Source organism: Melozone crissalis, unplaced genomic scaffold, assembly GCF_028551555.1.
Source record: "Melozone crissalis strain CALT ecotype California unplaced genomic scaffold, PUWL_Pcris_2 ptg000014l_1, whole genome shotgun sequence".
In the NCBI taxonomy this organism is placed as follows: Eukaryota; Metazoa; Chordata; class Aves; order Passeriformes; family Passerellidae; genus Melozone; species Melozone crissalis.
This window is the reverse complement of record NW_026535792.1, coordinates 16,987,675-17,012,174: the sequence shown is the minus strand read 5'-3', so window position 1 is coordinate 17,012,174 and position 24,500 is coordinate 16,987,675. Positions and strand designations below refer to the sequence as shown.

Here is a 24,500-nt window from a genome sequence, read left to right as displayed (position 1 = left end):
CCTTCCATTAATTCCATCATCTCCATCACAGCATCCCTCCATCACACCCTCCCTTCCACTTCTCTCACATCATCCCCCTCCATCACACCATCCCTTCCATCAACTCCATCATCTCCATCTGTTCATTATCTCCATCCCCTCCATCGCACCATGCTCTCCATCTCCATCCATCCCATCTCCATCACACCTCTGTCACTTTTTCATTCCTTCCATTCCCTCCACCCTCTTCATCCCCTCCATTCCCTACCAAGGCTGTTCTCCTTCCCACATCCCCACACCCAAATCACCAATAACTCCATGCTCTGGTGGGGCTGGGAACTCTGGAGGGCTGATCCCTGCCGGGACCGCCCTTGGAGAAAAACAGACCCCAACTTTCCATAGAGTCCCTTCGTATTTCCATTGGAAATTTGTGTTTATTGCCTTTCTTTGTTTGTTTTTTAAGGGAAAGTGTACAAAGCTATGGATTTAATGATGCTCTGAGATGGAGATGAAACATCTCCCCACAGATGCCTCCCTGAAAGGCTAGGTTTGACCCATTGATTCCAGTTTTTCAGGGATAGAAAACCACTCCTGATTTTTAGTAAAGCCCTGAACTGATCCAAAGCTTGGCACCACCTTTCTGCCTTTATACAGGAGAAAGAACAGGATCAGCTCCCTTTGGGATTAAAAACTTCCCCCAATGCCACTGGAGTCACAGCCCTCTTATTTCCCACAGGAAAAAGCCCAATCCAACACACCAACTCACATTTTTAGGGATGATAGAGGGACATAGGGAGCTTCCCCCCCCACTGCCAAAAAAAAAAATTCCCAGTGGAATAAGATCAGAAAGAGACTTAAAAGATGCTCATGTAATTATTTATTGGGTTAGAAATATGGTGTGGTTTCCATCACAAACAGGCAGGAATTGCTGCTCCATTTGCTTCACCTTCCCACTGGTAAAGCTGAATGCAGCAAAAGGCACCTCCTGCAAACCTGAAAACTCCTTAACCTGGATATAAAAATCTATTGCTTGATAAAGAAAAAGACCCTGATATTTAAAAAAGGCAGCAAATGCATAGTTAGTCTGAAAGCTGGCGTGTCCTGAAGTTCCCTGTCCATTCTCCCCAGTCCCTTGAGATTTTCATGGTAGGGATTGGTTTAAAATCTCAATTTGTGAGTGGCTCTGCTGGTGGATTTTTTTTTAATCAGTAGGAACACTCAAGAATTCACTCCATGAGTTTACATTCAAGGAATTTGGGTGTGTGGGTGCACCCAGGATAGGGTATATTTTTTTTTTTAATCTGGATGGTGGATTTTTTATTTTTAATCAATAGGAACACTCAGGAATTCACTCCATGAGTTTACATTCAAGGAATTTGGGTGTGTGGGTGCACCCAGGATAGGTCCCCTCGAGGTGGGTGCTGCTGAAGGCTCCAGAACCTTTCTGAAGCAGCAGGAAGGATCCATTCCCAGTGGGGCAACGAGCTGGAAAAGAGGATTTCACCCCATGGGATAAGGCTGGGCAGGATTCCCTGAGAAGAACCTGCAGGTTTAGATCTGTTTGGATGGAGGGAGCTGCCTAGGGCAGGTGAAGCACATCCCACCCTCTCCACCACAGGGTGCATCTCTCCATGACACCTCTGGGGATCATCCATGTGGGAAGGGCGGATGGAGCTGGGAAGAGCCCCACAAAGCCCAGCTGCCCTTCCAGGAGAGGAATCATCCTCCAGAGGATGCACAGCGAGGGGCAGAGCCTCCAACCCCCTGCAGCAGCTCACAGAGAGCTCTTCTCGGGGAACCGCTGCCGGATCTGGAAGGCTTCACACTTTTTGTACTTCATGGTCAGTCCATACTGTGGGGTGACGTCCACCGGCTCCCCGGGCCGCAGGCTGAAGTGCAGCTGCTGCAGCAGTGTGGTGAGGAAGAGGAAGATCTCCCAGCGGCCGATGGTCTCGCCGAGGCAGCGGCGCCGGCCCAGCCCGAAGGCCAGAACCTTCTCGCCCTCGGCGCGGTTCAGCTCCGTCCCTGATGCGCTCAGGAACCGCTCGGGCCTGAAGGCTGAGGGCTCCTTCCACAGCGCCCTGCGACACACAGGGAACACACCGTCACAGGGGTGGAATAATCATTACAGTATATTACGGTGGTATATTACAGTGGTATATTACGGTGGTATATTACGGTGGTATATTACATATAATATAATATATATAATATTATAATGTATAATAGAATATAATAGTATATATAAAATTATAATATATTATTTATTTTAAAATAAAATAAAAATAAAATTTAAAAATTAAAAATAAAACTTAAAAATAAAATTAAAGTACAATAAATTTTAAAAATAAAACAAAATGCTAAAAATATATAATATTGATTCCAGTTTTTCAGGGATAGAAAGCTAATCCTGATTTTTGGTAAAGCCCTGAACTGATCCAAAACTTGGCACCACCTTTCTGCCTTTACACAGGAGAAAGACCAGAAACAGCTCCCTTTGGGATTAAAAACTTAAAAAAGAAAAAATAATTTAAAAAATAAACTCAAATAAAATGTAATATAATATAATAAAATTTAACATAATGTAATAAAATATACTATATAGAATATGAGACATTATATATAATATATTTTCCCAGATTGCTAAGCAAGATGTATTCTATTTGCCATCTGTATGGCAGCTGTCTTCTGTTCAGTGGGCAGTTTTCTTATCTTTTCCACAATCACTCCTCCCTCAGAGGAGACATCTGCTGATAACAGCTATGGAATGCCCCTGCATGGCTGACAAGAACTACAGCATCCCATTGTGAGATGCTCCACCCAGAGGGAGGAGCCAAGCATTGCTACCCAGATATAATCCAGACACTTTTGAGACACCAGCACGGCTTTCTCCACTGGATTCCCCAGAGGAGCAGCAGCTGCCTCTCCTTCCACTGGATCTTCAGAGGAAGAATGCATCCTTCTCTACAGATCCCCCTTGCTCCAACAGAACCACCCCTGACACTGCAGGAGGGCTGAGCCACAATTCCAATGGGACTGCCACCAACACCCTGACCCACAGGGTGTCAGGTTGGGTCCTGACCCTGTCCGTGGCGTTTTAGTTTACTGCATTGTTGATTTTATTCTTTTTTTTTCTTCCCTATTAAAGAACTGTTATTTCCTGCTCCCATATTTTTTGCTTGAGAGCCCCTTAATTTGAAATTTATAACAATATAGAGGAATGCAACCACAACACGAGCCCGTGGACTTTAGCAGGGTCACATCACCACATTTTTCTCCCTTAAAAAGAGGAGTGAGCAATTCCCATTGAGCACATCCAGAGCTCGGATCACGGGATCTGCTTGGCAGCAGGATTTTCTGATTCCTGACTACCCAGCAGACTGAGCAGCACATCAGTTATGTAATCCCTGGTGCTGGGGAGCTGCTGAACTGGGGGCCAAGTCAAGCTGGACAGGCTCCATGCCCAGCAGAGCCAAGGATGGGCTCAGCATCAAACCCACACCATTTTTGGTCCAATCTGCCCTTTTGTACATAATCCAGTTCTTTTTTGGCATGAGGATAGGCATGATCTGAATGCCAAGAGCAGCCACAGCAGCCTGGAGGAGCAGGGAGGATTTGGGATACTCACTCATCGTGGTTCACTTGCCACTGGTTGATGAACACACAGGTGTCCTTGGGGATGTAGTAGCCATTCAATGCTGTTGCTTTTGTTGTGCTGAAGGGAAGAGAGGAGTTAGATGAGACCCATAGCTCCTGGCAAGCCAAAGCCCAGCGAGTCCTGAAGGGGTTTCATCTTCAAAGCCCTATTTGTGCCCTTTGGACTGGCTAGGAAATACCCCAGATTGTATTTGGGAGGTTTAAGAGTCTTGGCTTCACTTTCAACCACCAGAAAAATTCCAGTTTCACTTCACAGCTCATTCCAGATCAGTTGTGATGTGGTTCCTCCCAAGGCAGGAAAGAAAATACAAACCCAGGGGTGCCCTGCCAGCAAAGGTTTATGGGGTGAAACCACCCTCAAAACAAAGCATCCAACCCCAGAAGGGCAACAAGCTGGAATATTTCCCCCTCACAGCCATCAAAAACCCCAAAGAAGGTGTTGGCCGCCCCAGCCCGTACCTGTGAGGGATGGTGAAGGGCACAAAGGAGGAGTGCCTGAACATCTCCAGGATGAAGGCCTCCGTGTAGGGCAGCGTGCCCCGGTCCGAGAGGCGCGGCCGCCGCTCGCGCCCGATGGTGCGGTCTGGGGAGGGGGACAGGACAGGGTCAGCAGCAGGGCTGAGCACAGAGAGCCCAGAGGGATGTGGGGCAGGGACTCACCCAGCTCCTCATGGATCTTCTTCTGGACATCGGGGTACAAGGCAACGTACATGAGGCTCCAGGACAGGGCAGTTGTCACAGTGTCAAAGCCTGGGTGGGTGTGGAGTTGGCATTTAGAGACCACAAGAGGACAGGTGAGTGGGTGTTTCAGATTCCACTGCTCCAAATGTTTGCTCCTCCAAAAAGTGCTCAGGAGGGCACCCAGTAGCACCTCTACACACCCAAAGGTGCCCACGTGTCCACCCAGCAGCTCCATGTCCCCACCTAGCCTCATGTCCCAAAGACCCAGTGGTGGCCTCAGAAATGTTCCCACCTGCCCCAAAGAGGTCGTTGACGATGTGGATGATCTTCTCGTCGGAGAGCTGCACACGGGTGTCCTCCCCAGTGTTGTTCTCCTGGCAGTGCCCAATGAGCGAGTCCGTGATGTCCCGGATGTGCTCCTGGGGAAGAATCCACAGAATGTCCAGGTTGGAAGAGACCTTCGAGACCATCAATCCAACCAAGCCTCAACACCTCACCTAAATCCTGGCACCCAGTGCCACCTCCAGGCTTTGTTAAACACACCCAGGGATGGTGTGACTCCACCTCCTCCCTGGGCAGCCATTCCAGAACTTTATCACCCTTTCTGTAAAAAACTTTTTCCTGATATCCAACCTAAATTTCCCTTGGTGCAGCTTGAGACTGTGTGCTCTGGTTCTAAATGTGTAGTCGATTAGAAGTGTGTAATGTCACAGCGTGGAAAACTTAGAGTTTGGGGTTTTAGAATATAGCAATAAATATAGGGCAAGATGGACATTTTAGGATGGGGGCTGCTTGTTCTTCTTTACCTTCTTCTTCCTTCTTCTTCATGGGTTTGGGTGGTATTTTGTAATTGGTAACTTTGTAATTAGGTGTCATTTCTTAATTGGATAGTTTAGCCTTAAAAGACCTTGTAACAAGAGATAGTTAATAATTTTGTGCCTTGTTAATGAAAGACTGCAAAACTCACTGCTGTGAGACTGTAACACAGATAATAAATAATAAACATCTGAGCCTGAAGGTGAGCCATCATCTCAAGGGCCTTCAATCCCAACCTTGACAGAGGCAGAAAAAAGAAGCCAAAAACCAGCAGAAGGGGACACTTGCAGGCATCTGTACCCACATCCAAGAGCATGTGAGCCCTTACCTTGTCAAAGGTGCTGTAATGCTCCTGCACAATTTTCTGCACGAAGGTGTTGAAGCGCCGGTTGATGTCCTTGAAGGCCTCCAGGGTGCGGCTGGGCAGGTAGCGGAGCAGGGGGATGAAGTCGGCGGGGTGGCTGCCCCCAGCCACCTCCCCAAACTCATTGCCCAGGTTCACCACCCTGAGCAGCTCCTGGTCCTCGTGCTCGTAGCGCTTGCCGAAGCACATGGCGCAGATGACGTTGGCCACCGACACCACCAGGTACTGGTTGAGGTCAAAGCTCTTGTGCTCCTCCATGACCTGCAGGAACTTGGTGACCAGGTACTCGGCCTCCTGGGAGACGTGCTCCTCCAGCAGGCAGCTGCAGGACGAGGTGGGGCTGGACGCGATGGAGAAGCTCTTCAGGGCGCTCTGGGCCAGCCTCCTGCACGCTTTCCACACCTCCCCGGAGTCGGGGCTGAACGTCAGGCTCTGCCCGTTGGAGATGTAGTGAAAGCTAGGCAGGTCAGGTCTCCCCATGAAGTCCTCTCCTTGCTTGACCAGCGCTTGGCGGATGGTGTCCAGCCCGCTGAGCACCAGCACGGGCCGTGTCCCGATGCGCACCTCCATCACGTCCCCGTAGCGCCGGCTCAACCGCGTCAGCGCCAGGTGCGCGTCCGTGCGCAGCTCCAGCACGTTGCCCAGCACGGGAAAGCCCCGCGGGCCCGGCGGCCGCCGCAGCCCCGCGGGCACGGCCGCCCGCAGCCGCTGCACCAGCAGCAGCACCGCGCAAAACGCGGCGGCCGCCAGCAGCGCCTCGCTGGCCGACACCGCCACGGGGCTCCCCAGCGGCCACATGGCAGCAGAGCTCGGGGTCACCGCCGGCTCCGCACGGACAGCCCTAAGGGAGGGAGCGCAGTGAGGGAGAGCCGGAGCAGCGCGGGGCTGAGCGCTGGAGGGGGGGACAGGGACAGGGAGTGACAGCCCCATAGCACCCCAGGGGATGGAACTGCCCCTGCAGCACACGCTGGAGATCTGTGAATGGTCCAAACACACCCACCCCTCCCTTAACGGGGATCTCAACCCATCAGAGACTTTGCAGGACTCTTTTCCTGCACCAGACCCTTAGACTGGCACGCAGAACCCTCAGGAATAAACCAAAGGTGGGTGAGGAGCTGGGGCTGGTCTCTGGGCTGAGACACCTGCAGGTGTTCCTGACAGGGACAGGGAGCGACAGCCCCATAGCAGCTCAGGGGATGGAGCTGCTCCTGCAGCACTGCGGGTTTCCAGCAGCACACGCTGCAGATCTGTGAAGGCTCCAAACACACTCACCCATCCCTTAAGGAGGTCCTCAACCCATCAGAGACTTTGTGGCACCCCTTTCCTCACAGAAAACCCCAACCCCCACGGGCACAGCCATGGCTCCTGCCCAGGGAAGCCAGTCCTATAGAACAAGGCATGGAGAACTGCAGCTCAGCAAATCTCAGGGAAGCAGAGGAACAGCAGCTCCTCCGTGAATGTGGTTCCAGGACTACCAAACCCATCAGGAGTCACAGCCAGGAGGATGGACCTGCTGGTCACAGTATTGGGGACTTGGGGATGTTACAGAGCTGCTCTGCGAGAACACACAGCTCACTGGGTGAGCAGGGGCACCTAAATGTCACCTTCCTGGTCCTATATCCATGTTCGACCCTCCCAAAACACACAGCTGACCCCAACCCATCAGAGACTTTGTGACATCCCTTTCCCCGCAGCAGACCTTCAGGAAAGCAAAGATGGGTTAGGAGCTGGGGCTGGTCTCTGGGCTGAGACACTTGGAGCAGTGACAGCACAGGACAGGAGCAGAGCTGGGCTTCCCTTGTGATCCACAGTTGCCACACTTTAGGAAACTCCTCACAGTAAAAAGCAGGGGTTTTGCTAGCCAGGAGTGGGAGGAATAGGTCCCCCAACTTTTTATCTACGTGCCAGGGAAGCAAAGGTGCTCTCTTAACCACAGGATCTTTGTTCCATCCTCAAAGTTTTTTTCCAGAGCACTCGGCTAGAGGAGAGCTGATCCTGATCTGAGTCACCGAACCAGCACTCCCGAGCAGTGCCAGGGATCATCCCTGATCGATCCATGTGTGACAAATAACTCTGCCTGCAGCGGGGGCCAGCGGGGTGGGTGCATCCCGCTCCCGGCTCTGTCACAAACCATGGAATCACAGAGTCGCTGAAGTTCGAAGGGACTCCTAAGGATCACCGAGCCCAGCTCTCTGCTCCTCACGGGAAGAAATCCATCTGAAAGCCCGGAGCAGGGCTGGGAGGAGGTTGGCTGTTACATCCCCCCTTCCCTCGGGTTTGGCAGGGTTCCACAGGCACCCACGGGACACCTGCGGGGGGGAGCCCAGGGGGGCTCTGGGGACCGTGAACGGCAGCAGGTGCAGCCCAGCCGGGACCCCTTCCCAGCCCTCGGCAGCGCCACGACCCGCGAGGGGAGGTTACCCGCAGGACCCCCCAAAATCACCTTCCAGCAGGTGGGGGGAGGATGCTGCTGGGGTCGGAAAGGCAGGACGGCCCACGGCGGGGCTGTCCATCACTCAGGGGTGCTGGAAGAGCCCTCCCAGCCCCAGTCCATGGCGGTGCGGGCTCTCCGGTACTCACCTCGGTAGGAACGGTGCGGAGCGGAGGGAGGGACCCGGTCCCGCGGCAGGTGCCCGCTGCCCGCCGCTCCTGCTTTATATGCATCGCCCCGCGCGCTGATTGGCCAGGCCGCCTCCCGTCACGTGACCCCCAACTCCCCAAGAACTCCCCGGACCCCCCCATCCCCCCAATCCCCGGTTCCCCCCATCCCCCGGGGCTCCCCCCACGCGTGGGATGCAGGACCCCCGCTCCCTGCGCATCCCTTAGGGGGAGGCTGCGAGGCGGGCATGGGAGGGTCAGGGAAGGGAGGGGGGGTCCCGATAAGTCGTGGCGTGGGGTGCGGGGGTGCGGGGGTGTCGGTGCCGCCCGTGGGTTCCAGCCCGGGGCGGGCATCGCGTGCGAAGAGGGCGGGATGTTTGGGCAAACCCGCACCGCCCCGGTCACTCCAGTCACGCTACCGGCAGGATCTTAAAGGCGCCGGTCCCGCGCCCCACTGCTCCCCAGGAACCCCCCGGGGGCAGGCCCGGCTGCCCCGCTCGCCCCCAGACCCAGAGGGTTCCGTCCAGCCCCGGTGCCCGCAGCCGCGGCACATTCCCGGAGCCGCGGGCACAGCGGCGGCGTGGGAAACCCGCCCCGGGCGGCGCCGTGCGGGCCGGGAGGGGGGGACTGGCGGGTTCGGCTCCGCGAACACGCGGGGATGAGCGCGGACCGCTCGCTGCGGGGTTCAGCTATCGCGCACCCCCGTCCCGCCGCCGCTGTGCCCGGTGCAGCAGAGCGGGGCCACCGGCTCCGTGCGTGTCCCCGCACCTCGGGCTGCGGGACCGCCACACAGCTCCGCAGGGACCCCGCGGGGACGTGGGCGGCGGGGCAGCCCCGGGGGTCACGGCCCTGGCTGCCCCGGCCCGGTTAAAGATTGTCCAGGTTCGCGTGAGAAGCGGCCGTGCCCTGTGTCACCTCTGTCCCCTGGGACAGGGCCACCCGAGGGGCGAGGTGGGGCTGGCATGGGGCACAGGGTGCAGCCGGAGCGAGGCCGGCACGGATGGTGCAGCCGGGGTGGATGCTGGGGGTCCAAAGGGGGGCTAGGGCAGAGTTTGGAGCCCCCAGCCCCTCTCCCCGCGGGGTGACAGGCCAGGTCCTGCCCTGCAGCGAGGACAAGGGGCACCAGCCCGCTCCCAAAATCTGTCCCCTCCGCCCTCATCCTTGTTCCCAGCCCAGCCGCCACGAGGTGGGAGATAGGCCGGATAGGGGGGATAGGGGGTCCCGCACCGCCGGGGGGTCCCAGGGGTGGCATTAGGGACATCGCGTGCGAAGGGGCTCCGGCCAGACCCGGGAGGGCCGTCCTGGTCACTCGCAGTCACGCTACGGGTGGGTGGGGGGGGAAATGGTTTTTAAAGGACCAGGGCGGTGGCCTCCCGTCCAGGAGCCCGGCCCGGGGTCAGGGCGGCGCCGGAGCGGCTCAGCATCAGCTCCCCCCACGGCTGGCTGCGGGCTGGGGAGCTTGGGGAGAGTCCCCAACACTGGGGACAATCGTCGGTGTCAACAGCGGTGCCCTCTGCCGCAGGAGGCTGCATCACCTGCGAGGGGACGGCACTGCCCCTGTCACTTGTGTCCCCTCGAGAGGACATGGCCGTCCCAGCCCTTTCCAGCCACGAGGAGAAGGAGACAGGGGAGTGCCACCTGAAATGTCCCCTCTTAGAGACAGGCGACACGGAGTGGTGCGGGGCTGCTCGCCACAAATGTCACAAAGGTGCCCCACGGCGGGGGACACTCGCCAGGGCGTCCATAAAGCCCGGCCGGGGATGGCCCTGGCACCTCGTACGACACCGGGCACAACGCTCTGTGTGTCTGTCCCAGTGTCCCCGCGTCCCCTCCCGCCGTGTCCCCGCACGGAGCCGCATCCGTGTGCTGGACAGGCTCGGGGCTGCCAACCCCTCCGTGTCCCTCGGGCGTGGGCACGGGCTGGTGCCACGCACGCCGTGCCACGCGTGCCTGCGGGCACCGTCACCGTGCCGCTGCCGCCTGTCCCCGCACGCACAGCCCGGCGCCGCGGGGTGGTGACACACGGAGGGGACAGCGACACCCAGCAGGGACAGGGGGCTGGCAGCGTCCCCGGGGATCCGCGGGCTCAGCGAGGCGCGGCGGCCGCGGCTGAGGGTGTTTCTGGGGTGTTTTTGGGGTGTTTTCGGGGTGTGAGGCTGCCTGGCAGCAACTCTTATCGCTGCTCTCATCAGGCGGCACCCTGCCCTCGCACGGCTTGGCAGCCACGGGGAGGGCTGGGACAGGCTGGCAGAGGGTCCTGGGGAACCTCTCCGGGACTCTCCCCAGCTTTTCCAGAGCTTTGGGATGCGATGGGTGAGGAGTGAGCGGGTTCAGCATCAGCACAAGGTCTGAAATGCTGCTGGGGAGGGCAGGGGGTCACTCAGCCCCCCCAACCCCACCCCATGCAATGGGTCCGGGTGGATCCATAGGGATGGAGGATCCAGCCTGCGGGACGAGCCCTGCTCCTGCAGCCTCCCTCCCCAACAGCTCTCCCAAGAGCCCTGCCGGGGCCAGGAGGGCTACGGCATTCCCGGGAATTATCAGCAGGAATATTAGCAGCCGGGGTTTTGTAATTGTTCTTGCCAAACATTAATGAACGGCCTCATTGCTATTAACGAGCCTGATTAGACCAGATGTTGAAAGCCTTTATTAAATATTAGCTCAGCTTTTACCTGGGCCAAATTCCCCTTGGAATTTTCGAAGATTGAAGGAAACTTCGTGCCAAACTCCCGAGCTCTGGCTCATTCCTGCTCATCCCAGCTGCATTTCCCAAACTCCCCTGAATTTTGCCCCGCCTGGAGCAGCAGCCCCGCTGGCACGAGCATTTCCCTGCTGGGTGTCACCCAATGTTTATGGGATGAGCTGCCCCAGCCTTGCCCCGTTCTGCCCCTTCACCTCTCCTATCTGCCGGGCTCACCTCCTCCCCTCTGCCCCGCCACTCCTCCTCCTCCTCCTCCTCCTCGCTGCCTGTTTGCCCCGAGGAGCCGGGGGAAGCGAGCCAGCCGCCTTCTCACGCAAACCTGGCCAATCGTTAACCTGAGCCTGGCTCTGCCCCTGGCTCGGAGGATCCTGCTGCCACCACCGCTGCCGGGGCAGGGGACCTGCTGGATCGTTCCCCAGGGATGGATGGGGAATGTCACAAACGTGTCCCCTCACTCACAGCCTGCAGCTCCCAGAGTGGCCATGGAGGTGACAGCCCTCTCTGGCTGCTGGGGGCAGCCTGGCCAGCCCGGAAAAGCTTTTTTGGGGAAATGCTGGCACCCACATTCCACAGGCAAGCAATGCTGACAACATGTTCTACATCCTCCTCAAGGCAGGGCTTAGGGACCCCCTTGTGCCTCCCCACAGCAGGCTCCAGGGCCCAGCCCAGGAGGAGAAGTCACCCCTCACGCCCTAGAGCTTGCTGGAGGGGAGAAAGGCTTTTCCCTGGCTTCTTGGGCAGGCTCCAGGCAGGGTCAGGCCCGTTTGTTAATGGGTAGCTACTGCCAAGGGCTTTAGCCACGGGAGGAGGGAGATAAATACCCAGTGGTGCAGTGAGTGCAGAGATCAGACAGCTGTGGACTCCCTGGTGGCACGAGGAGAAGGACCAGGCAGAGGAGAACGAGGGGACAGGAGAAGAAGGTTGAGGAGACAGAGGAGGATTCTCCCCTGCTCCTGGTGCCAATCCCTGCTGGGAGCCTTGGGCAGTAAAACCAACCAGGTAGGAGACAGCTTCTGTGTTTTGGGAGGGGTTGAACGTGGATATAGGACCAGGAAGGTGACATTTAGGTGCCCCTGCTCACCCAGTGAGCTGTGTGTTCTCGCAGAGCAGCTCTGTAACATCCCCAAGTCCCCAATACTGTGGCCAGCAGGTCCATCCTCCTGACTGTGACTCCTGATGGGTTTGGTAGTCCTGGAACCACATTCACAGAGGAGCTGCTGTTCCTCTGCTCCTGCTTCCCTGAGATTTGCTGAGCTGCAGTTCTCCATGCCTTGTTCTACAGGACTGGCTTCCCTGGGCAGGAGCCATGGCTGTGCCCGTGGGGGTTGGGGTTTTCTGTGAGGAAAGGGGTGCCACAAAGTCTCTGATGGGTTGAGGACCTCCTTAAGGGATGGGTGAGTGTGTTTGGAGCCTTCACAGATCTGCAGCGTGTGCTGCTGGAAACCCGCAGTGCTGCAGGAGCAGCTCCATCCCCTGAGCTGCTATGGGGCTGTCGCTCCCTGTCCCTGTCAGGAACACCTGCAGGTGTCTCAGCCCAGAGACCAGCCCCAGCTCCTCACCCACCTTTGGTTTATTCCTGAGAGTTCTGCGTGCCAGTCTGCAGGGAAAGGGGTGCTGCAAAGTCTCTGACGGGTTGAGGAGCTGCTTAAGGGATGAGTGGGTGCCTTTCACAGGTCTCCAGTGTGTGCCGCTGGTGCTGCAGGGGCAGCTCCATCCCCTGAGCTGCTATGGGGCTGTAGCTCCCTGTCCCTGTCAGGAACACCTGCAGCGCTCAGCCCAGAGACCAGCCCCAGCTCCTAACCCACCTTTGGTTTATTCCTGAGGGTTCTGCGTGCCAGTCTAAGGGTCTGGTGCAGGAAAAGAGTCCTGCAAAGTCTCTGATGGGTTGAGGTCCCCGTTAAGGGATGGTTGGGGGCGTTTGGACCATTCACAGATCTCCAGCGTGTGCTGCAGGGGCAGTTCCATCCCCTGGGGTGCTATGGGGCTGTCACTCCCTGTCCCTGTCCCCCCCTCCAGCGCTCAGCCCCGCGCTGCTCCGGCTCTCCCTCACTGCGCTCCCTCCCTTAGGGCTGTCCGTGCGGAGCCGGCGGTGACCCCGAGCTCTGCTGCCATGTGGCCGCTGGGGAGCCCCGTGGCGGTGTCGGCCAGCGAGGCGCTGCTGGCGGCCGCCGCGTTTTGCGCGGTGCTGCTGCTGGTGCAGCGGCTGCGGGCGGCCGTGCCCGCGGGGCTGCGGCGGCCGCCGGGCCCGCGGGGCTTTCCCGTGCTGGGCAACGTGCTGGAGCTGCGCACGGACGCGCACCTGGCGCTGACGCGGCTGAGCCGGCGCTACGGGGACGTGATGGAGGTGCACATCGGGACACGGCCCGTGCTGGTGCTCAGCGGGCTGGACACCATCCGCCAAGCGCTGGTCAAGCAAGGAGAGGACTTCATGGGGAGACCTGACCTCTACAGTTTTCGCTTCGTGGCGGACGGGCAGAGCCTGACGTTCAGCCCCGACTCCGGGGAGGTGTGGAAAGCGCGCAGGAGGCTGGCCCAGAGCGCCCTGAAGAGCTTCTCCATCGCGCCCAGCCCCACCTCGTCCTGCAGCTGCCTGCTGGAGGAGCACGTCTCCCAGGAGGCCGAGTACCTGGTCACCAAGTTCCTGCAGGTCATGGAGGAGCACAAGAGGTTTGAACCCTACCGGTACCTGGCGGTGTCGGTGGCCAACGTCATCTGCGCCATGTGCTTCGGCAAGCGCTACGAGCACGAGGACCAGGAGCTGCTCAGGGTGGTGAATTCCACGGAGGAGTTCACTGCTGTCACTGCTGCTGGCAACCCCGCCGACTTCATCCCCCTGCTCCGCTACCTGCCCAGCCGCAGCATGAAGCTCTTCATCGACTTCAACAGGTACTTCCTCAGCTTCCTGCAGAAGAGGGTCAAGGAGCACTACGAGAGCTACAATGAGGTGAGAGCTGGCAGAACCTGCCCCTGTTCTCCTCCCCTCTCAATCAATGAGGTGTTTGTGTTTTGGCAGCCACTGTCTCTCCCCAGTCCTCCTCCTCCTCACAGAATCATAGAGAATTGTAGAATCATGGAATATCGTGAGTTGGCTCACACATGGATCATCCAATCCAGCTCCTGGCCCTGCACACACACCCCAACATCCCTGAGAGTGTTGTCCAAACTCTCCTGGAGCTCTGGCGGCCTTGGGGCTCTGCCCATTCCCTGGGGAGCCTGGTGGGTTGGTGGGATAAATAGAAACTGTTGGGACTTCTGTTTTATCCGCTTTATTTTGTAGCAATCATTGCCTGTTTTGCTTCCTGGTATCCTTGTACCTTTTCCTGATGTCCCACCCAAACCTTCCCAGACTCAGCTTCACGAACCTCTCAGTGTCTCCTCCATTCCCTGTGTGATGTGGCCAGTCTGGTGGTTAAACCTCGGGTTCCTCGGAGAACCCTCTCCTTGTTTCCACAGGGACCACAGGAGCTGAGGGATGGTGCTCCCCAGAGCTCGTGTGGCCCCAGGCTCCCCCAGCTCTCTGTGGGGCCGCCCAGGAGCACCCAGCCCTCTGCAGCCCTGCTCCATGACCTTGCCTCCTCTTCCTCTCAGAACAACATCCGGGACATCACGGACTCCCTCATTGAGCAGTGCCTGGACAAAAAACTGGGAACCAACACGGCCACGCAGATCCCCAAGGAGAAGATCGTCAACCTCGTGAACGACCTCTTTGGAGCAGGTATCCTCCCACCTTTCCTCAGCTCTAGCAGATGCTCTCAGGTCTTCTCCAGCTCCTCCTGCCTGACCATTCCTTGTCCAACAGCAGGCAGCTGGTCTGGGTCTAAGCACTCGCCCTTCTGCTCTGGAAAAGTGAAGTGCATGGGTTATATAGTTCGACTGAACCTCACCATCTAGAGTGGTTTTTCCTGGCTAAGGGACATGTCTGTGGGCTGATTCACCTTTCTGTGGAAATTCCCCCAGTTCTGGAGAAGCTGTACAAACCTGACACAACCCAGGAGCGGGACAGGCTGAGAGAACAGGATATTTTAGCAAAGGTTGTTATGGCAGAATAAAGCCCCAAGCCCTGCTGCGTGTCCAGGATGTCCCCTGCCTCCTCAGCCAGCCCAGACTGCCCTGTGTGGTGGTCAGCCCTCATGCCAGGGTGGGTGCTTCTTGGGTTATGTGTTGCTGGAATGGCTCCTGAAGTATTAAAAGTCTTTTTACCCAGCCCCAAGCTATCGGAGAAGTCAGGATTCCTCAGCTCTGCTTTTCAAGGTTGTTTATTTTCTCTTATCTAATACATTCTTTTTTGGACCTGCTGAGATCTGTCCAGCAGGTTGTGTTGTGGCATAGTGACAGCCCTTGGGGTGGTGTCACCTTTTTATACTAGGAACTACCTGTACTTTATTTACAATAATTTTCCAATACCTATCACCTATGTTAGACAGTTTGTCTCTGTCCTAAACCAATCCAAAAGTGTCACCATCATAGCAGAGGATGGAGGACAAGAAGAAGAAGAAGAAGAAGGACAGGACATGCCCATATTGCTCCATCTTGCTTCTTGACCCCCCATTCTAAAACCCCAAAATTCTACTTTTTGACCTGGTGACAAATTCACTATCATTCTACTCAAACTCTTGTGGCTTGCAAATCTTCCCACAAAGTTGGTGATTGTTTCCATGGGCTAAAATCCAAGGCACAGGTGGTTTTGACTCTGTGCCAAGGTCTCTGAGCCCCTGCCAGGGTCTCGAGCCATTCAGGGCAGCCAGAGGAATGTCCTGGGTTCTGACAGGAGCTGTGCTGAGCTCACCCACACCCCGTCTTCTCTGGCCAGGCTTCGACACCGTAACCACAGCCCTGTCCTGGAGCCTCATGTACCTTGTGACGAACCCCAACATCCAGAAGAAGATCCATGAGGAGCTGGGTGAGTCCCTGCCCCACATCCCTCTGGGCTCTCTGTGCTCAGCCCTGCTGCTGACCCTGTCCTGTCCCCCTCCCCAGACCGCACCATCGGGCGTGAGCGGCGGCCGCGCCTCTCGGACCGGGGCACGCTGCCCTACACGGAGGCCTTCATCCTGGAGATGTTCAGGCATTCCTCCTTCCTGCCCTTCACCATCCCTCACAGGTACGGGCTGGGGCGGCCAACACCTTCTTTGAGGTTTTTGATGGCTGTGAGGGGGAAATATTCCAGCTTGTTGCCCTTCTGGGGTTGGATGCTTTGTTTTGCGGGTGGTTTCACCCCATAAACCTTTGCTGGCAGGGCACCCCTGAGTTTGTATTTTCTTTCCTGCCTTGGGAGGAACCACATCACAACTGATCTGGAATGAGCTGTGAAGTAAAGCTGGAATTTTTCTGGTGGAGGAAAGTGAAGCCAAGACTCTTAAACCTCCCGAATACAATCTGGGGTGTTTCCTAGCCAGTCCAAAGGGCACAAATAGGGCTTTGAAGATGAAACCCCTTCAGGACTCGCTGGGCTTTGGCTTGTCAGGAGCTGTGGGTCTCCTCTAACTTCTCTTTCCCCTCACGTTCCCTTCAGCACAACAAAAGTGACGGTGCTGAATGGTGGTGGGCTGGCACAGCTGCTCCAGGGACAAGGTGGCCTTGAGGCACCATGTTACATCTCGTGGAGGACACAGCTGTCCTCACAAAACCACCCCTTTGGGTCACACCCTTCAGGAGCAGCCTGCCAGTCCCCTGAGGACGCAGAAGAACCTGCTCTCCATCTTTTCTCTCCCCAGCACCACCAAGGACACGGTGTTGAACGGCTACTTCATCCCGAAGGATCGCTGCGTGTTCGTCAACCAGTGGCAGGTGAACCACGACGAGTGAGTACCGTGAGGCACAAACCCTCCTGTGCTGGCAAACAGGTCCTTTCCTGTGCTGGAAAACAGATCCCCTCCTGCAGTGACAAACAGGACCCCTCCCGTGGTGGCAAACCATCAGGGATTTTCTTCCCAACAGTTCCCACCTCTCTTGGTTTGGAAAGACAGGAGTCGGCTAAGGAAGGCAGGAGCCTCCCCTGAAATGGAGAATGTAAACCCTCCCCACCCCTCCCAATTGCTATAAATTTTGAATTAAGGGGCTCTCAGGCAAAAATATGGGAGCTGGAAATAACAGTCCTTTAATAGGGAAAGAAAAACAAATAAAAGGATAAAATAAACAATCAGTGCACTAGAACAACACTGACAGAGTCAGAACCCAACCTGACACCCTGTGGGTCAGGCTGTTGGTGGCAGTCCCATTGGAATTGTGGCTCAGCCCTCCTGCAGTGTCAGGGGTGGTTCTGTTGGAGCAAGGGGGTCCTGTAGAGAAGGATGTATTCTTCCTCTGAAGATCCAGTGGAAGGAGAGGCAGCTGCTGTTCCTCTGGGGAATCCAGTGGAGAAAGCCATGCGGGTGTCTCAGAACCTCTGGATTATATCTGGGCAGCAATGCTTGGCTCCTCCCTCTGGGTGGAGCATCTCACAATGGGATGCTATAGTTCTTATCAGCCATGCAGTGACATTCAATAGTCTGTTATCAGTAGATATCCCCTCCCGAGGGGGATGTAATTGTGGTCACTCAAAGAGAAAGACACGGCAAACTGTCCACTTGACAAAGATAATCTGCCATGCAGATGGTAATGGAAAACACCTTGCATTGCAATCTGGAGCACCACCTTCCAGTGTCCCCTCAACACCCACGCCCAGGAGAAACCATCTCAATACCCGATATTCTCCCTTCCAGGAACCTTTGGAAGGATCCAGAAACCTTCAACCCCGAGCGTTTCCTCAGCGCTGACGGGACCAAGGTGAACAAAGAGGACGGGGAGAAGGTGCTGGTGTTTGGCCTGGGGAAGAGGAGGTGCATCGGGGAGAACATTGCCCGCTGGCAGGTGTTCCTCTTCCTGGCCACGCTGCTGCAGCAGCTGGAGTTCAGCGTCTGCGAGGGCGGCAGCGTGGACATGACCCCGCTCTACGGACTGTCCCTGAAGCACAAGAGGTGTGAGCACTTCCAGGTCAGGCAGCGCTTCCCCACCAAGGGCAGGAGCTGAGCAGCGGGAGCAGACATCTCCAGGGTGTCCTGTCAGCAGAGCTGAGTCTGGAACAACTTTGTGGGGTTATGGGATAAACTGAAACCATCAGGACTTCTGCTTTATCTGCTTTGTTTTGTAGCAATTGTTGCCTGTTTTATTTCCTGGTGTTTCTAGTGTTGGATATTCCATTAAATGTTGGCTATTCCACCAAACCCAGTCTTGGAACTTTTCCTCTGGCAGTCGCTCTCTGATGGATGCAGGACAGCCAGCCCATGCCATAACCCCACAGCCCCCATCAGAATTACAGAATTATGGAATTGTTTAGGTTGGAAAAGGCTTTATCACCATCAAGCCCAGCAGTGCCAAGGCCACCACTAACCCATGTCCCCACGTGCCACATGTTTTGACACCCCCAGGGATGGTGAGTCCACCACTGACCACCGTCATGGTCAAGAAATTTTCCCAATATCTAAACCTCCCCTGGGGCAACTTGAGCCTTCATCCACCTCCTCCACCATGGTCGGTTGTGGCCCTGGAGGACACAAGGAAGGGCACAAGGGAGGACACAAAGAAGGATACAAGGGAGGACGCAAGGATGGACACAAAGAAGGACACGAGGGAATAGACAAGGGAAGACACAGTGAAGGACATAAGAAAGGGCACAAGGAAGGACACAAGGTAGGACACAAAGAAGAACACAAGGGAGGACACAAGGAAGGGCACAAGGGAGGACACAAAGAAGGATACAAGGGAGGACACAAGGAAGGACACCTTCAGCCCTGGCTGCTGGGAAAGCCAAACTGCTGCCTTTCCAGGCTGGAACAAAGGTGTTTTCACGGCAGGAAAATAATGACACCCAGGAATTGCTCCAGCTCAAACCCAAGAGTTTACATTGGCTGCCAGTCAGCCCATGCCAGCAGAGCCAGATGCCTCCTTTTCCCCAGCTTTGCACGCAAAGCCGCCACAGCCAGCCCCGGCACCTGGCAGCGGGGATGACACGGGGACAGGCACCACCGCGGGGCAGCACGCTCTGTCCTGCACCCATGCCAGGGGAGGGTTCTGCCCCCACGGCCCCAGACCCCGAGCAGTGGGGCTGCAGCCAGAGCTCCTGCCATGTCCAAATGCCAATCACTCATCAGGCATTGCACAAAAGCTTCCCAGAAGAGGCAGAGATGAAAGCGCGGTGGGGAAGAGAATGGGGAAGCTGATTGCCCAAGACTTCGGGGAGATCCTGGCTTGTCCAGACCTGCCAAAGCAGCCTGGGGGAAAAGCAGTGACTCTGTGTGTCCAGGCCCTGCTTGGTCACCAGTTTGTGGTGGAACACTGAGGTGACACAGCCTCAGAGCCACCCGAATTCTTTGAGCCAGCACAAGCAGCTGTTGGCATCACACCAGCTTTGTCTTCCCCACTTGATGTCATGATCCCAATGTTGTAGGAAAAACACTGGAGAGGAAGGTCCAAACCTGCTGTGGGCTACCAAAGGAATTGGAAAAAACATGGAAGGACAACCCATGAGGTTCACCAGCCAAATAACAGCTCCACCAACTATGACAAGGACCAAACCCACTTCCCACAGGGGACATCCCACAGATCAATGCACCAGAGTCCCAAACCCACTTCCCACAGGGGACATCCCACAGGTCAATGCACCAAAATCCCAAACCCACTTCCCATGAGGAGCATCCCAAAGCCAACATTCCCCTGCTACAGGAGAAGGTGTTATCAGCCACTGGAGGTGCACCTCAGTGCCTAACCTGGTGACTCAGAAGAGCAGTGAGATTGCTGGGGACTCATCAGTGCCATGCTGTCCCCACGGGGTGGACTTGGCCCCGGGTGGACACGCAATGCTGGCCCTGCTGTGGGACCACAGGTCTTGTTTGCTGCAGCCCTTGCGTGACTCCTGTGCCCCAAAGGCTGGCTGGGTGTGCTGATAAGGCTGCAATAAGCAGGAGCAGATAGAAAGAACAGAGGGAGATTTTTTTCCCCCTTTGCAGATGAGAGTTTTATGGCCCCAGGGCAGATAAGCAGCTTAATATTAACAACAGTGGTGTGGAACAGCCTCTTGATGGTGGGAGGGCTCCCCAAGATCCATTCCTGGAGGGCTGATCTGTGTCAGGATGGAGCAGGGGGAGGGAAGAGGCTTGAGGGGAGAGGAATGGGCAGGCAAATTATCCTTCCCTTCCCTTCATGGGGCATGAGGCAAAGCAGCCACCTTATAACTCCCTACCTACATTTAGCACCTCTCCCTCTCTTGCTGCTGATGGAACCATCCCACAGAGCTGTGGAAGACCTTTCCAGGCATTGTGCAAAGGCAGGAGGGACCCCTGAGACCTTGGTCTGAACCCCGTGCATGTTCACCACTCCTTGGCCATCCCTTCCAACAGGCCAGACCCCAGCAGAGGCCACAGCTTTCCTGCTGGGCTCCATAAAATCGAAGCATGGAATCTCCTCAGCTGGAAGGGACCCCAAGGATCATCAGTCCAGACACCCCAACAATCCCACCCTGTGCCTCAGAGCACTGTCCAAACGCTCCTGGAGCTCCTGGGGCTGTGCCCATTCAGTGCCCCACCACCCCGTGGGTGAGGAGCCTTTCCTGGTATCCAGCCTGAACCTCCCCTTTTCACCATGGCTGCTGTGGAAGCCTCAGCAGCTCACAGGAGGTGAGAGGCTCCAGTTGCCCTATCTTTGCCTGCCCCTAATGACCTTCCTCAATTAAGCCTTCCAATTACTGCCCGGGCAGTCTGTGAGCGCCACGGTTTCGTTACTGGAATCGGGGTGGTGATAAGCCAGGGAAGCTTTGATCACTCCATGCAAAATTGCTTTTATGGTTGGTTTTTAAGTGAGTCATGAGTCCAGCCACAGCAGCAGGGCTCCAGCTCCACTTCCAAATGCTACCAGCACCCTCATTCCTGCAGGAAAAGCTCTGGGCAGACACAGGCTTCTCCCTCTGCCTGATGCCAGCACTCGGGCTGGTGGCACCTCCTCTCTGGGGAAATCAGTCCCCAGCCCCAAAATGGGCCAGAACAACCACTTGTGACTCTCCTGGGTGGAAGACAGGAGTTGCTCTAACACCCAACAGCCCTCCCAATTAAAAGTGAACCCTGCATCTCTAATTTCTTTCCTTTGGCTGTTTGAGATCTGTTATCAGGAGCCATGTCCCCATAGGGATTAGTAATTCTGTGTCTCGCTTTTGCTGTTTGTCCCCTGCACTAGTGACAGAGGAAAACCCCCCAACACCATGCACAGAACTTCACACTGGTTTCTGCCTTTTGGGAGGAATGAAAATCTCTGCTCAGCCTCCCTGAGCAGCTTCTGGGGTGCAGGAGCTGGTGGGTGAGGGAGCTGCTGGTTCTCCAATCCGTCCAGGCTGGACCTGTGGGTGCAGCAGAGCTGGATCCAAAGGAGCCGGGCACTTTAAACCCAGCACGTGGCTCTGCTGCAGCAGTGCTTCCAAATCAGCCTGAACCCTTTTCCCTGCTGCCCTCCCTCCTCCCGGGGGAAGGAGGCAGAGTTTGGGCTGATCGATTGCCCTGTGCCACTCTCAAGGGTGATTCACAAGGCACCTGTGAATCAGAGGGCAAGCATGGAGTTTGTCCCCAGGCTAGAAGGGAACAGCAGAGATGCAGAGATAGCTCCTCCCTGCACGCAAAGCCCTGCTCAGGAAAAGCTCTGGGATCCCAGGAATTCCCTCAAACCTCTACACCCCCCCCGGCAGGATTTTCCATGGGCTGAGAGATGGGAGCGCCAGGGGCCACCAGGTCCCACAAGCAGTGTGAGCCAAAAGCCGCTGGGATGGTGGATGCTCCCCAAACTCTGCAGAATGTGGAGAGCTGGGATGCACTCGGGGCTGGCTGTCCCCTGGGTGTCCCTAAAGCTGGCCCTGGTGGCAGCGTAGCAGTGGGAGGTGGGGTCACATAGAGGGACAGATGTCCCAGATAGCTTTTATGAAAAATGCTTTCCTTAGGATTTTTCCTCCTGAGAAGCTGAGAGGCCTCAGGAACAAAATGTAAACATTGATTATCTGCTGCTGTGGAGTGCAACAGGTGCATCTGTGATTGGTCTCACAGAGTTGTTTGTAATTAATGGTCAATCAGAGACAGCTGGCTTGGACAGAAAGTCCGAGACAGAAGCTTTTGTTATCATTCTTTCCTATTCTATTCTTAGCTAGCCTTCTGATGAAACCTTTTCTTCTATTCTTTTAGTACGGTTTTAATATAATATATATCATAATATAATAAATCAAGCCTTCTGAAACATGGAGTCAGATCCTCCTCTCTTCCCTCATCCAAGAACCCCTGTGAACACGGTCACAGGACAGGCCCTCATGTCCCCCCCAGAACGAGAGGTCCCAGTTGTCTGCCCCACTCTCACCCCTAAAATCATCTCCCGAACCCCAGCAGGGTGGGTAGAGCAGCGCTGGTGCTGTCAGGGTGGGGGACACAGGCAGAGGGGGACACACAGATGGTGGGATCCCCTGTTGAGAGCCAGCATCCCCACCTTGCTCTCCAATTTAAAACATCCCGGAACGAGAGGAACGAGGGAGAGCCCTGAAATGAGGCTGTCCCCCACACCCAGGGGGGTTGGGGGTTGGCATGGGGGAAGAGGCACCCCGAGAGGCAGGGCTGGGATGGAGAGAGCAGGATCCCAACTCACTGAAGCTGTCCCCGGACGCCCTCCGGTGGCGCCTGTGACACAGCTCCGCCAGCGGCACCGAGGAGCGCCGGGCTGTACCGCTCACGGGGCACTTTTTGCCTGGAGGAACATTTGGGGAGGGACATCTGTCGGAAATGGACCCTCCCTGCAGAGCATCCCGGAGCGCTGGGAGCCGCAGAACCGGCCAAACCAAACCCGGCTCCCTCCGGGGCTTTTGGGGCTGGAAGGTGAATTCTGCAGGCTGGAAGGTGAATTCTGCAGGCTGCAATGAGCCGGGAGCTGTCGCGCTGGCTTTACTCGGCTGCTCGCAGGCACCGCCTGCGCTGTCTCGTACATCCCGGCAGGATCGCTTCCCTTTCCCTGCCCGCCCTCACATCCCGCCCTCGGACGCTCCGAGCTCCGCAAGGAGCCCATCCAACCAGCCAGGGATGCGGAGCGGCGGGGCAGGCGATTTTCCATCCTTCACTCCGCCGGGATTTCACTCTCAGTTCCTCCTTTGCTGTATTTTTTCCCCCCCTTTCCTTTATTTTCTGTTTCCCTGCCGATCGCAGCCGGCTGAAGTGCCCCCTCTCCTGGAGATGGAGATGATGGAGATGATGGAGATAAATGGAGATGGAGATGAAGATAGATGGAGATGGAGATGATGGAGATGGAGATGTCCATCCCAACCTCACTGCCCGTGAATCAATCCTTCCCTTCCAGCCAGGGCATCACTCACTCTCAAACCAAGACCCCTCCAGGGAAAAATTCCAGCCAGGACTGGAATCCCAAAGGGCTCTAGAGGGGACTGAGCCCATCCGACGTGGCCCCAGCCTCGGGGGAGACGAGGAGCTTTGTCTGCTCCATCCACTGTCTGCACCTGGAACCTGGGCTGTGGAGGAGCCAGGAGGGACCAGCACCCAGCTGGGACCCCTGTGGCCACCACGGTGGTGGCATCTCCTGTGTGGAGGAGCCAGGAGGGACCAGCAGCACCCTCCGTGTCTCCCTGCACGGAGCAGCCTCAGCCCGATCCCCGCACCAGCCCTGGGGGTGCTGAGGCTCTTGGGGCTTGCGAGGCAAGATGAGGATGTTTTGTGGAATTCCCGTTCCCAGCCACCCCAAAGAGGCCGAGACCGTGCAAGCAGAGCTGGGTGCGTGCAGGGCAGGGCAGAACCGGGTGGGTGCGGGGCAGAACCGGGTGGGTGCGGGGCAGGCACCGGGTGGGTGCGGGGCAGAGCCGGGGCGGGGTGCGTGGCTCGGAGACCGCGGGTGCATTTCTGGTGCACTTTCAGCTGCTTTCAGTTCCTCCCAGAAGGAGCCTGGGAGAGGATGGAGCCCCTTCCACACCTCCCCGAGGCCAGAGGAACATTCCAGACGCCGGGGGGAACTCGGGGCTCACCCCAGTAATGCATCCCTGGATCTTTCCTGCGCGCTGTTGGAGCAAGGATGTGCTTCCCAAAGATGGGCTGGGCTTGGCACCCCGCTCCCGTGGCTGCTGCGACCTCCCTGGTGCTGCACCCCGACTTTCCCTGTCCCCTGCGGTCCCTTTGTCCCCGTGGAATCAGGGAATGTGTTGGGTTGGAAGGTGCCTTAAAGATCACCTATTCATTCTATTAATTTATTCTATATTATGATGTCATATCATGTCGTTATATGACATTACATTGTGCTATGCTCTCTGGTATGTTTATGTGATGTCATGCTATTTATTATTAGTTATTTAAGCAATTTTATTGCATTATTGTTAATATTAATGACAATAATTCTACATATAATATCTCCTAGGACTACAGAATCAGGGAATGGGCTAGGTTGGAAGGGACCTTAAAGATATTTTTATATATTATATTATATTATATTATATTATATTATATTATTTTCATTGTAATTTGGCCATTTTAACGTTCTTTATTATAGACTTTGTAACGCTTTTTATTCTTTTACTGCCATTTTAGCATCATTTCAGTACTATTTGCACCCATGTGAGCACACACCGGGCAGGAACCGCGGGGTCGGTCCCGGTCCCCGTGCTTCTCCTGGTGTGGGTCTCCAGTGCGGATCCCGGTGCCGGTGTCGTTCCGG

General features: G+C 56.2%; 2 protein-coding genes across 2 annotated transcripts; one reads left to right on the top strand and one right to left on the bottom strand.

The window, feature by feature from the left end:
• Positions 1 to 1,753: 1,753 nt before the first annotated feature.
• On the bottom strand, positions 1,754 to 8,161 carry LOC128934688 (cytochrome P450 1A4-like). Its single transcript, XM_054272483.1, has 8 exons — positions 8,078 to 8,161; positions 7,796 to 7,806; positions 5,462 to 6,338; positions 4,610 to 4,736; positions 4,297 to 4,386; positions 4,096 to 4,219; positions 3,608 to 3,694; positions 1,754 to 2,060 (listed from the first exon to the last, which is right to left on the bottom strand). Exons 1-8 carry the CDS (start codon positions 8,159 to 8,161, stop codon positions 1,754 to 1,756), a joined length of 1,707 nt encoding a protein of 568 aa, XP_054128458.1.
• Positions 8,162 to 8,753: 592 nt separating this feature from the next.
• LOC128934687 (cytochrome P450 1A5-like) lies at positions 8,754 to 17,804 on the top strand. Its single transcript, XM_054272482.1, has 9 exons — positions 8,754 to 8,847; positions 8,889 to 8,983; positions 9,911 to 10,110; positions 12,864 to 13,740; positions 14,385 to 14,511; positions 15,607 to 15,696; positions 15,774 to 15,897; positions 16,511 to 16,597; positions 17,498 to 17,804. Exons 1-9 carry the CDS (start codon positions 8,754 to 8,756, stop codon positions 17,802 to 17,804), a joined length of 2,001 nt encoding a protein of 666 aa, XP_054128457.1.
• The last annotated feature ends 6,696 nt before the right edge of the window (positions 17,805 to 24,500 follow it).

What these genes read in the sequence shown, in the direction of transcription:
- LOC128934688 (XM_054272483.1), bottom strand. Translation starts at nt 8,161, where the DNA reads ATGCATATAAAGCAGGAGCGGCGGGCAGCGGGCACCTGCCGCGGGACC. An exon ending in GAAGATCCATGAGGAGCTGG is followed by an intron (nt 4,220 to 4,296) that starts GTGAGTCCCTGC and finishes CCCCCTCCCCAG; the next exon opens with ACCGCACCATCGGGCGCGAG. An exon ending in TGGCAAGTGAACCACGATGA is followed by an intron (nt 2,061 to 3,607) that starts GTGAGTATCCCA and finishes TGTGTGTCGCAG; the next exon opens with GGCGCTGTGGAAGGAGCCCT.
- LOC128934687 (XM_054272482.1), top strand. Translation starts at nt 8,754, where the DNA reads ATGAGCGCGGACCGCTCGCTGCGGGGTTCAGCTATCGCGCACCCCCGT. An exon ending in TAAAGATTGTCCAGGTTCGC is followed by an intron (nt 8,984 to 9,910) that starts GTGAGAAGCGGC and finishes TGTCTGTCCCAG; the next exon opens with TGTCCCCGCGTCCCCTCCCG. An exon ending in ACTACGAGAGCTACAATGAG is followed by an intron (nt 13,741 to 14,384) that starts GTGAGAGCTGGC and finishes TCTTCCTCTCAG; the next exon opens with AACAACATCCGGGACATCAC.